Source organism: Trematomus bernacchii, unplaced genomic scaffold (genome assembly GCF_902827165.1).
Source record: "Trematomus bernacchii unplaced genomic scaffold, fTreBer1.1, whole genome shotgun sequence".
NCBI classification, from domain to species: Eukaryota; Metazoa; Chordata; class Actinopteri; order Perciformes; family Nototheniidae; genus Trematomus; species Trematomus bernacchii.
The window spans coordinates 2859503-2871599 of NW_022987828.1; the positions used below are offsets into that span (position 1 = coordinate 2859503).

General features: G+C 44.5%; 1 protein-coding gene across 2 annotated transcripts in view; it reads left to right on the forward strand.

The window, feature by feature from the left end:
- The window catches only part of slx4ip (SLX4 interacting protein), a 32036-nt gene that overhangs the window by 1185 nt on the left and 18754 nt on the right, over positions 1 to 12097 (forward strand). For both annotated transcript variants that reach the window (XM_034152692.1, XM_034152693.1), the window contains exons 2-4: positions 254 to 311; positions 6789 to 6878; positions 7202 to 7328. In XM_034152692.1, the coding sequence (XP_034008583.1) occupies positions 285 to 311; positions 6789 to 6878; positions 7202 to 7328 (244 nt within the window). In that variant the 5' untranslated portion in view covers positions 254 to 284. The remainder of the gene's footprint in view (positions 1 to 253; positions 312 to 6788; positions 6879 to 7201; positions 7329 to 12097) is intronic.

Here is a 12097-nt window from a genome sequence, read left to right on the forward strand (position 1 = left end):
TTAATTCAGTTCTGTGAAATCTGTGGACATCATTTACATTTAATTAAAGTCAACGTTACAGTTTTTTCAGTGTAGAGTGTGAAGTAAGGTAGGTTGATTGTGGAGTACCAACATACCATGAGTGTCTGTCTATGATCATGCAGTTACAATTATTTTCTATTGAGGAATGTACTAAAACCAGCCTACCAGTATTGTATGTTGTGTTGTTTTTAGGCTACTATGTGTAATGTATGGCTTTATACACTTGTTTCAGGTGTAACAAGCTGGCTGCTGTGTTCACTGCAATGGCTCCCCTCAAATTTGTTATTAAGGTAAGTGAAACAAATATATTCAGCATACAATCGCTTGTGCTGTAGTGTTGTCTTTAAGTAATATACTGTATAAAATGCAATGCTTTACATTTGTTTTTTGAGCCTGCTGTGTTTGACTTAACATTTATTTTTTTGAGTTTGAAGTTCTGTATAACTTTCAAGTTGAGAAGTTTTTATTTTTATGTTATAAGCACAAGTGAATCATATTCTTTAGTATCTTGGGAACATGTATATTTCTTATTTCATATTTGGAAATCTGTTATTTCTAAGCAAAGAAGCATTTAAGATATTTTCATGGATCACATAGTTTCATAATAACTCGTGGGATAACATAAAGTTTCTCCACAAAATGCACACAAGAAAAACAAAAATGAACGTGCATTTGATTAAAGCTTTCCAGCTTGTTTTGCCAGCAGTCACAAACAACATTTTTAGTTGGAATTACTATACTATAAATAACTACAGACACTTGTTCTAAAGTGGTGTAAGCTATTATGGTCTATTTTAAACCAGCTGTTGTGCAGTCGGGGAAAATGAAACACAGGGATAATTGCGTGCTTCTCTAACATTAACATTATTTTTTTCCAACGCCTTGCATGTTGCCATTATTCTTTGTTTTGATCTTCTCAGTAGCCAATTCTTTGGCCACTAGAGGGAAGTACAGATACACGGTATAACTGTGTGGCCTCCACATTCTGATGTTGTTATTCATCCGTTTAGAACACGTTATTCAGAGTTTCTGGTCACCTTTTGCGAATCTCAACTGACTGCCTCCCTCAGTGCGTTTTGTTAATGGACCAGCCATGCAGAGCAGAGGAACCTCATTCTATTAAAAAGCCAAGCTGTTCATCCTCAGTCTGAGGCTCTGTCAGGAATAATGCACATCAGATGTTTTTGTTAAGTGCAGGAAAAGCCGCTGGTCTCTCTTTTGTTGATGTTTCATTTATTGAGAGTTTTGGATGAGGGCTGCAGACATTTGCACTGATCTCTAACATCCTCCGTAATGCCATGTGTGCCTAGTTGACCAGATATTGCATTCACTCCCTTTATTTGTTTCATATGCATGCCTGCATACAGGCTGCCCCACCACCCCCCTCAGCTGGTTGTGGGAGAGTAAAACCCCCTGAGGTTCACGGAGGGTTCCTTCCCACTGGGCACATAATGATACTGTTGTGTTACTCTGCCTGAGAAAATGCACACAGCCTCGACCACGCTTAACCAACTGACCACAAACAAGTAGGGATCAGTCTAAAACAAAAGCATTCAAGACGCTACCCTAAGCTCCTCTATCGCAGAACAAACACCAATACCACCATGTTTTTTAATCAAATAAAACTGCACAGAGATTTGTTTTGCTCATATTGAAATCGTTGTTATCTGGCTTGCACAGAGAGCAAGTATCGTTGGAGCAGTTATGGGTTATGTTCTTGGATTCGCCATGCCATGTTTAGTCGGATGTTAAGCAGTGTGTTTTTTGATTCTTTTTCCTAGAATGTTTTCAAAGCAGCTCTCTCCCTGGTCTGTGAAACTGCAGGAGGTGGTGGTATGCTCCTTCTTAAGTAGGCTTAGACGATATAGTGACCTGCCACTTCTCAGACCTCCCGAAAAGGGCCTACAGGCTAAAGCCCTGATCCACTGAAGCGCTCGCTGTCTGCCAGGACATTACTGAAGCAGAGCCCTGCAATCTGCCTTCTATTAGCAATATGCACTGCTGACTTTCTAACCATCTAATGCAGTAGGTTGAGACAAAAGTGTTTTTAAGAATATAAAAATGGAGGTATCACAGAGCAGTTTAATGTCAGAGGTTTACGTGCTGTTTAGTGTTGTTGTCACTCTGTAGATGAGCTCATATCGGACCACACATCCTGCCTCTGTACAAAATCATCGCAGAAACATTTTGACACTTTCCAACTTGGGGAATCTTTCACAAAAGAATGTGACAAGGATTTAAAAAAGAAACTCCCTTTCATCTCAGCACTGCCCTACATTGCTGTACATAATTCATTTTTCATAATGAGGCCAAACACTTCTCAGCCTGCTATTTCTCTCAATCTATCAATTTCTTAAGGGTGTGTCTTCCTGAGTTTTGTTTGCTGTGTGTTACCTGGAGATATTCCTGTCTGTTCTTGCTGCCGGAATTCCTCTCCTGGGTTGTGTCTCTTTTTATTTTCAAATAAAGAGGACTCAGGTGTGCTAACATTCACCTGAATAAAGGCAGCTTGGCAGACAAAACACTTCCCGAAACTATCTGTAAATAACCTTCGCTTTTAAAATAATCAAGTCTCAAGCTTCACCGCTCAGTATCTGGCAGTTGGAAAAATTGGAAAGTGAACTGTCTTTTTCTTTTTTTTATATCAAAAGGGGAAACCCAGGTGACTCACAGCAAAGCGAGAGTGCTGGGAATGAGACAAATAAAGCCGGAGAGCAAGATTGTCACACCCACAGATCTAAAGAGCTCCCCTGGGCTCTTTGCAGACTTGCAGAAAAAGGGAGAGAACGTCAGAAAAAGAGAGAGACAAAGGGAGAGATGCAAGTTTTATTGAGTGAGACCGCATCTGCTGCCCCTTCTCTCCCAATGTAAACATCTGCGGCTGGTTAGTGTTAGCCTCTGAGCTAAGTGCAGTCCGAGAAGGTCTGGTTCTTATACAGCGCGATAGTAATGGCAAAGGGCAGCGAGGTGGGGAGGCGGGTGAAGCTGCTCGCAGGGTTTGGGCCCCGTGCCCAACATGGAGCAGAACAGACGGGAGGATGAAGAGCCGGGTCTGGGAGAGAGATAAGGGAAGGTAGAGAGTGTTTTGGGAACTGAGAGTGATATAGACCAGAGCTCCAAAAACCAAAAGGAGCTGTCGATGGGTTTGAGTGTTTATTTGCAGACAGAAAATATGAAGGAATTTTCTGATGTTGACCTGTGAGCAGCTTGGGTCTTCTAATGATTTCCCTTTTTCCTCCTCACAGCTCATGACTATCAGATTGGCAGTGGGGAGAATTAGGATAGAGAAGTTGAGCTTAGCCTGCAGGAAGATTCCGTCCTATTCATTCACCGTGTGACAGCGCACAAAAGATGGCACAATAAAGGATTTGGTATTAAGTAGCACTCCTTGCCGCCTCTCATTCAGCTTTCAGCCTCTGTTCATCTCTCTAAAAAGCAAGACAGGGAACAAAGCACTGCTGGCCCACTTTAGTGTGTATGAAAGGACTAACTTCCTCTAGAATTTGGCCCTTTATCAAACCTGTCTTTCCAACAGTTGCACAGAGTATTGCTTCAAATGACACAAAATAAGAGCGCTCATGAATTTTATAAACAAACATGTAAGGTTAATTAATCCTTCAGGGTTCTGCTGATTGTTCTTTAAAGATGGTGTTGTAGAGAAAGGCAATGATGGTGGGATTTGCAGACAGACCGTTTTTGAAGTTGCTAATCCCGCTGTATTTCACTCTTTCACTGGATCTTTTCAGGCACTTTCAAATAACCTTTCTCAAGGAAGACAAGGTTCTTGTGGTCCAGATTACTGCATTATCTCACAAAGTATTAGGCCCTTCGCAGTGATCTCACCAAAGAGGGGCCGTAGCGGGGGTCATAGTTCATGGCAGAGTTCATCTTAGAGATCCACTGGTCACTCTTTGGACACATTTAGACCACATGATGTGATTGTAGTCGGAGCTTTTGTGTTAAATTAGATTCTGCGTCTTTTTTTGTCTTATCTGCCACACTCAACACAACCTCCCTTTGTAAAGGCTCTGATAGCTGCACCTCAACAGTGGAGCCTTGACTCAGAGCTTGACACTTCTGCAGGAAATTCGGGCCAGATTCCATGAGCAAATTATTTTGCTCTTATTAGGCTTATTGCATTAGTTTGCTGCTTTCCTGACAAAAAATCCCCCATTTCTGAGAAACCCAGGGAATCACATGCTGTTTTTGTGTGGGGGACAGACCAATGTTTATCATTAAAGTCACAGTTCCCAGTTGGGTCTTGTCTGCTGCTCTAATGTGATAAAAGGAAGTTAGTCTAACGCTTGCTAGATGTCTGGCTTCTTGCCCAAAACATAGACTCAATCAGAAGTTTAGAAACCAGTTGAGGGGATTCACCCTGCCGCGTCTCCATCAGTGCTGCACTCCCTACACTGCGCTCTTCTTTCCATGATAGTCATCAAATGAACCTTGTGTCGCTCTTTTGAGCCCACATTAGCTTGTGAGCCATGTGATCTTGTGGCCCCTATAAGGATTAACATACGTGCAGGGGTCAAAATATTTGAAAAATCTATATTACAGAGCAGTCCAATGCCACAAACATTTAACTAAAACCTCAACATTTCCATTGAAGTCATTTACAATTTCTCTGACACATAGTCAATATTTAAGTTTCACAAGATTGATTGTAAGGCCATTATACTACTATATTAAATTGCTAACTCATGCATAGTGGCAGCGTTGCTTTCCTCATCCCAAAGGCCTTCCTTCAGTCTCCAAAGTCAAAGACTGCGATCAGGATTCCAGGACCCCTCCAACGTGTGTCAAGTCCAACCCCAAGACACCAGGGTGGGGCTCACCCGTTAGTCGCTCCCTGTGTTTTGATTGACAAGGTCTGACCCTCTGTTGCTAGGCTTTCCCACACACTGGTGCTTGTTGAAGGCAGTGAGCTGAAGCCACCAGTCATCCGTGGGCCGCTGTGAGACAAAGAGCTGAAGATCTGTGGGGACGAGCTCATTCTGACAGGCAACATGCATACATTTTATACAAGACGAGCTTGCACATAAGGGGGGCTCTGTTCTGGTCCATGGCATTTTTGTCTTTGTGAAAGCATTTTTCTTTTTTATAGAGACTTTAGTTTATATTTCCGTTTGTACAGAGAATATTAAGTATTTAACAGTTTTGTATTTGGGACTATCACATCCTGATGTTTGGACATATTTAAAGATATGAGCCAGTATCACAGATGAATGCATTGCATTTCTAAGGGAATTATAATAACTTCATTTTCCCATTAGTCTAGGTGACACCGGTGCCAATTAGACATACTTAAGAACAAGTTGGAACACATCAGGGCTTTAGGACTTGCCATATCTTGCAAAAGAACCGTGTAAAATAGTGCAAGCTATGACTGAAATTGAATCGAGTTCCCTGATCAGTCATATGGGGGCGCCCTCTCCTCTGGTTAACCTGTTAGGAGAAGTAAGGAAGCAGCTTCACTTCAATTATTACTGGGAAAAAAGTCCCTGAGAAAGGAAAATGCTAAAAACAATTGTGAGCTTGATTTGCTCAGAGGCGTTATTCAGACATTTAATGTAATTGGATCAGATGTAGTCAATAAAGCACCCTCAATCTTCTTCTTTGACGAAGGAGCTAACCTGAATCCTTTTAAGAGGAGGGGGCAGCTGGATGGAGTAGTGAAGTGTAGGCTTGTGTCTAGAATTAGGACCTAAGTAGCGGGGCCTTCCCGCACACACCCTGTTCATTCTTTCTCCCGCGTCATCCACCGAGCGGGGCTGTAAGAACATCCCTCAGTCTGGTTTGTGAAGTTTAGTCATTCTGTCTGCAATACTTTCACCCAGTGGGAATCGCCTGGCCCAAAACAAAGCTTTGAGTGTGCATATGTATCCCCTGTTACTAAATGAATAACCTCTTCTGTTTGTACACACTCTCTGCCAGTTCTGCGCTGCAGAGCTTGAAATCTGTGTCTGGTTTTGTCTTTATATTACTTTGTTTTTGCTACCCCATTCAGTTCGATGCTTATTTGCTGCATGACCACTGTGGGTCTTTGGGCAGTTGTTGCTCCTCTGTGTCAGGTTGTGGGTGGTCTCAGTCCATCCATTACTTCCTTGTCCAGGCAGAGGCGAAGTTCACACGAGACCCACATCCATTTGCTCTCTGCAGCGGGCAGCTTTTGCACTCGTGTGTAAACCATAATCAGGCTAGCCTGAGAAAGATGTAACGGCAACTTAACCAGCCGCGGCATTTCTGGCCTCCATGTCCCTTGTAGCTTATTGTCATTGACACGGTGACGTAGCGCTTCAGGAATCCACTCTGCAGCCCCTCTACTCAGCTTTCTACAGCACTCAGAAATGGTAGTGCAGAAGTGCTTTAGGTTAGATTGTGGGGTTTTACAACCACTTGGATACATAGTTGGATAATCCTAATTGATGTGGTACATCGTCAGACTTTTTTGTGCAGCCTTATGGGACGTGAGGCAGTGGCTTTATTGGTAAAGCCTACAGAACAAGAATATACGCTTAAAGAGGAGAAATATGATTAGACAGACAGGGCCATCGTTTACTTGTAAAGAGATTGGTAAAGAGATGGCTAGACAGAGGAACTGGAGGGAGGGCAGTGCGGTGAGAGGCCTGGGGCGATGTTTGAGGACATTGGGGGGTCGTTGTGGTTTGTCTCGCTGTCAATCACCCGCACTCTGATTTCCTTTGTTGTCTGTAAGCTCAATGCCCCTCAGCAACCTGTGGCTGTCCTTCCTCTTTGTGTTACAGTGTGGGAACTTTGCTGTGCTGGTGGATCTCCACGTTCTGCCCCTGGCCGGCCTTGAGGACACCAGCTGGTTTACTGCGCACCACATCGAGGTACAGACACAGGCAGAAGGGCGTGCGTGTGAATAAAGTGTGTGCGTGAATGTAAGGCTTCTGTTCTGCTTGGGGCCTTTTCAAAAGTCTGCAGCAGCGTGGAAACTAAAATGACTCTGAGCCTTCTGTCTGATCTTGTTAGTGGTTTTCATTGTCGCATAATTGTTCTCATCGCCACTTGTTGAATTACCTTACCGACCTTCAAAATGAGACTCCTACTCTCCTGTTGTCTGCCTTTGCATTTCATAAATCTAACTTGTAAAGTCAAACAAAAGAACTTCTGTGTTGTAAGTTGAGAAAGATGAAATATCTTCACACTGTAGGAAGTTACAGCCCTGGTACGAGATGCTGTGGACCGCAGGGTGAAGCAGTACGCAGAGTCCCTCCACCACAGAAGACAGCCCAAACAGAAAAAGGAGCTGCCATCTGCTCCAGCCTTTTTGGTAAAAGGTAAAACACCGTCTTTTGACCCTCAATACACTGCCCCAGAGCAAAATAATCCAGTATTACATATGCTTATTATTGCCTTTTAACAATCCATAATATGAGTGACATTGCTTCTTCATGTGTTTACTGGTAAGTGAGTCTGAATTGTTATTATGTAATGAGAGCAATGTTTTGATTTCCCTGTTGCTCACATCTCAGGAATGCAGTCATCTTTGTCTTCCCTTGCCATGTCTTAGGTGTGTCTATCATCAAGTCTTGAATAGGAAAAATGCTTTACTTTGGCTTTGAACTCAATCCATTATTTATTCACTTGGCCCTCAGAGCAGAGATATCGCTGCGTGCATGGGTGTGAGCCACTGAGCCCTGAGAAGGATGGGAATGGAGTTATAAAGCACATTAAAAAGTAATGTCATGGCTACCTTTTTTTAAAAGTGTGGGAGAAAAGACAACAGAACTAGTTGGGACACGGTGGCTTTCTACGCCCAGGGTGTGACCAGGAGGTGAGAGCTGATATGAGTTCTTATATTGTGCAGCACTGTTTAACTTAAGCACATAATGTAAGTCCATTAAAAATGGCTAATGTTTGTAACCCTTCGTGGGGGTTGGCACACCTGTGTTTATCTGTACTCGTGGTTAGCCTGACACCTAAAAACAGTTGCCCTGACACATATGTTCCCATATAAATGATGTTTCAATATGACTAGGCCAATTCAATTCATCCCTATTTATCCAATGCAAGTACATTCCTTCAGCCACCCACGCACATGCCTTTGAAGCACTGTAAGCCCTGCTTCAGAGGAACCCCCGGCTGCGTGGTTGTAAGGCAGACAGGTTTGTCACAGGTAGCAGTTAAGGGCAGTTAAACCACGCTCACTCAGCAGGGCAGAGAGAGTGGGATTACAGGGCAGTTGGCTCCATAAAGTTTCTCCCGTGGCTGCAGCTCTGCCTCTCACGCTACTCCCCACCCACTCAAACCCTGCGTTCACATGTGCATTTGTTTTCAAACACAGATGCATGCGTACATTATTCGACTTTTGTTGTTTTTTTAAATTGAAAGTATTGTCGTCACAGGCAGCATTTGCATACTTGTAGCATGCATGTGGATGCTTACATGCACAGAGGCGCTGATACTCGCCAGGAACATTGAGAATCAAAAGGAGCGACAGTGCGTTGGAGAGATATATCCTCCCCCTGGGCTAGGTGTGAACAGGCTGACAGTGTACGGTTACAGAATAGCATGTGTCATATTTCCCATGACAGACTGAGGAGAGACAGACATCTGTAATGATGGAGATCACAGGCTGAGGCTACACACACACACACACACACACACACACTTATGCACACACATTCATTTCCCTGTGTGAACAAGGGGACTATCAGTATTTCAGCAGGAAATATGCATGTAAAAATGATTAAGCTCCTTGCAGCGTTGCCAAAAAGAATGTAACCAGTGGAACATGACTCCATACCATACTGTAGAATTCCCCCCCCCCCCTCAGAACATGAAAAGGTATCGCGCCTCAAACAGGCCCACACAGTTCATGTGCTCTAGTCCTATTAAAGGTCTTAAGTGAGTGTAATCACATTCTTGGTATTTTCATTGTCCCATGTGAGGGAGGCGGCAGAGCAGTAAAGGTGGAGACTGTGACTGTGAGAAGTTAGCAGGCAGGCAGGAGCCATAAAAAGGGAAGGATAGACTATAGGCTTAGGGAGGGAAGCCCAGCAAACCTCAGGGTAGGTATTAAGTATTGGGGTCGTCCTTTCTGCAGGCAGGTCAAACGCTAACATGCTAATCCTAACAGAACTTTTAGCCCCGTCCATAGCGGGAAGTGGAAGCGGGTTTTCTGCATGTATCTGTTTCAGCAGAAGACCTTTTTTAACATCTGTGTGCAACATTATGACATTTGAGAGCAGAATTAGGCTAGAGACCCTGAAGTGGGACATGTGTATGTGCTGGATCATGTGCTCATGCATGTTGTTACACATAGAGAAAGGTGTCAGGCGTGGTGGCACTGATGTCTGGGCCAAGAATAGGCGGATGGTGTGTGGTGCTATGTGTGGGATGGTATGGGAGGGGGATTGTGGGTCCTGTATGAGGCGGTGTTTGAGCTGGTGCCAGTGTGAAATCACAGGGGCTTCCGCCAACAGACAGCAGTAAGAGAAGCGTAACAGCCTCAGCTGTTGGCACTTCAAATGAGCCATCAACAGCTTTTTGCATTCCAAGGCCCTTCAGTGCAAATGCTTGTATCCGAGTTATCTCTATGGGTTATTGTATTTATGTATGTGTGTGGGTGCATATGTGTCTGTGTGTATTGCACCCACTGAACATGTCAGAGTGGGGCTTATCTCACGTCTTCTGCCCAACATAAATCCATCCTTTTTTTCTTATCTCAGCTGCAGAGGCCAATTTCCAACTGTCAAATCCCAGCCCCCCCTCTTTTTTTATACCCAGGCTACTTGAGACTTCATGATTAGCTCATAGTGATGTGATTTATTTATGTTTTCAGAGAGATGAACAGGGGGAACTTTTCCCACCAAACATCTTGGCTCTGGACAGGCAGAAATGGACATGCTAGACTTTAGAAGCCCAGGGAAGGAGAGCTTGGGAGAGGCCTGTCGCATTCTCCCTGGTAGACCGTGTTGAACACACCCACATTTCTCAGGGTAATTACAGATTGAAAATGAGTGGATAATAGGTTCTCTGTGCTTTGAGGAATACATTTTTGTCATTTAAAATGATATTCGAGGAAGGAAGCTGGTGCACGAGTGTCACAGTTGTCCTCCTAGAGATGCCACTGCTCAGCAGAAAAAGAAGCCAGAAAGAATTTACTTCAGACATGGCACAACACTGTACATACTGCGCAAGCAAGTATTTGTCAGACATTACCGATATACTCACTGTAGATTAGATTGTGTGCTTGATTTCCGTTTGCTCTTGTACTAGTATTGTTTTACCTCAAGGGGATATAGATTTTTTTTTATTTAATGGTGTATATATTGGTGTATGTGTGTAGAGTGTAAACTGAGAAGGCCCATTTTACACGGATTTAGTTAACATGCGATTTAAAACTGCCAAAGCACATTACCAGATGTCTTGCGTTTACTATTATTATCGATTCAGCCGCATTGAACCCTCCAAGCCAGGCCACGCTCGGGTATATCGTAGCCCGGGAGTTTGAAGCGCTTCCTACCAGTCGGAGTTAGAGGAGTCCTGGCAAAGTGGCACCTTGAGTCCATTTTACCCCATGGCAGAGCTGGTTCCTTCTTCCTCTCCCTGCACAGGTGCCAGGGCTTAGGGGGAGGGAACACCTGCCAGCCTCTTTCCCCATGGCCACGGCAGGCTGGAGAGGCATTTTCCCAGGCTCCCCAGATGAATGGTCACTAATAGCCGTGGGAGAGGGCTTTGCGAGTGCTGCACAGTGTACCACTGACTCCTCTTGGCAGCCCTATGAAGGGGGCTTAAGGCAGCCTGGCCACAGCCAATGCGGGAAAAAGCACAAGTGTTGCTGGATAGCTTTACGGTTGGAGAATGTGTTTACGAATGACCATCTCCCTCCCAGTGAAGAATGCGGAGGATGAGTAGAGACTAAAAGGAAGATGGTTAATTTTTGCACCGCCATGTCATAGGTTGTGCTTTGTTTGACTTCTCGGGCTCTTTGAAGGCCCAAACAGTTTATCACATTTTGAAGAGCTATTTAGTCAAATTGTGAGTGTTAGAAAAACAGTTGTATCGGTGTTTTTCGGTGAAACATGTCATCCTTTTGGGCTCGCACTGCAACAGTTCCATCACTTTCTGAAGACGCAGAAAATACTTTTAAAGTGATAACCTGTATTAACCCACCTTGTGTCTCCTCAGTGCTTCCACAGCCATTACTATTTCTGTGAGGGGCTGTTATGTGGGGTCTGCTCTGTAAATAGAGAGGCATGCATGTGGCAGAGTTACCTGCCCCGCTCTGTGTTACTGGGCGTGAGGCAGGCTGGGATTAAGGCGAGGGGGAAACGGAGACCTGTGACAGGAACAAAGGAATTCCAAGGCCCAGGCTGGAAATGGATCCTGATCAGAGTAGCCACTCCAGCCAGTCTGCCCCTCTCCCTGCTCGCCCTCCCTCCCCTGGCCCCTGCTGGGCAACCCCCTTTCTCCTGGTGCTTTGTGGTGTTGCTGTGGCTCTTTAAATCCTTCCTGTAAGCCCCTGGCCTTACTCAGCAGCAATACATTGCACAGTCTGACTCCAATGTTAACCTCCCCTTCCCTATTATTGCACACTACAATCACACTTTCGCTCTTTTTCTTTGTCCTTGGCATTTTCGCACCTCTATCACTCCCTCCTCTCCTAGCCGGTGCCATCGGTGCCTTCCTTGTCCACTCTGCTCAGCTCTTCTCTTGTCGCCTTCGAATGTTTCCTTCTTTCTCTCCTTCTCCCTCTCCGCAGGGTCAGCTGCACTCTCCTAGGACACAACCGCAATCCCAGCCATAGCTGTCACACCACACTCTTTTCCCATATAATTAGGGCCTGAGTCTGAGCCTGAGCACGGATCACATTCAAGTGACTGTTCCCATTCACCACATTCTGGTCGGGAGATGGCACACACTTTCTTGAACTCATGCTGTGTGTTCTGCATGACCAGAATGCCTAGTTCTAGCAATTACTTAAAGGTTTCAGTGGATGTCGTTGTTTCCCCTCTGCTCTTTGCTTCCACTTTAGAGGAATGGACCCATGTCATGTGCTCCTATGAGCTTTGTGGTTTTTCCTGTGGACAGATGTTATAGG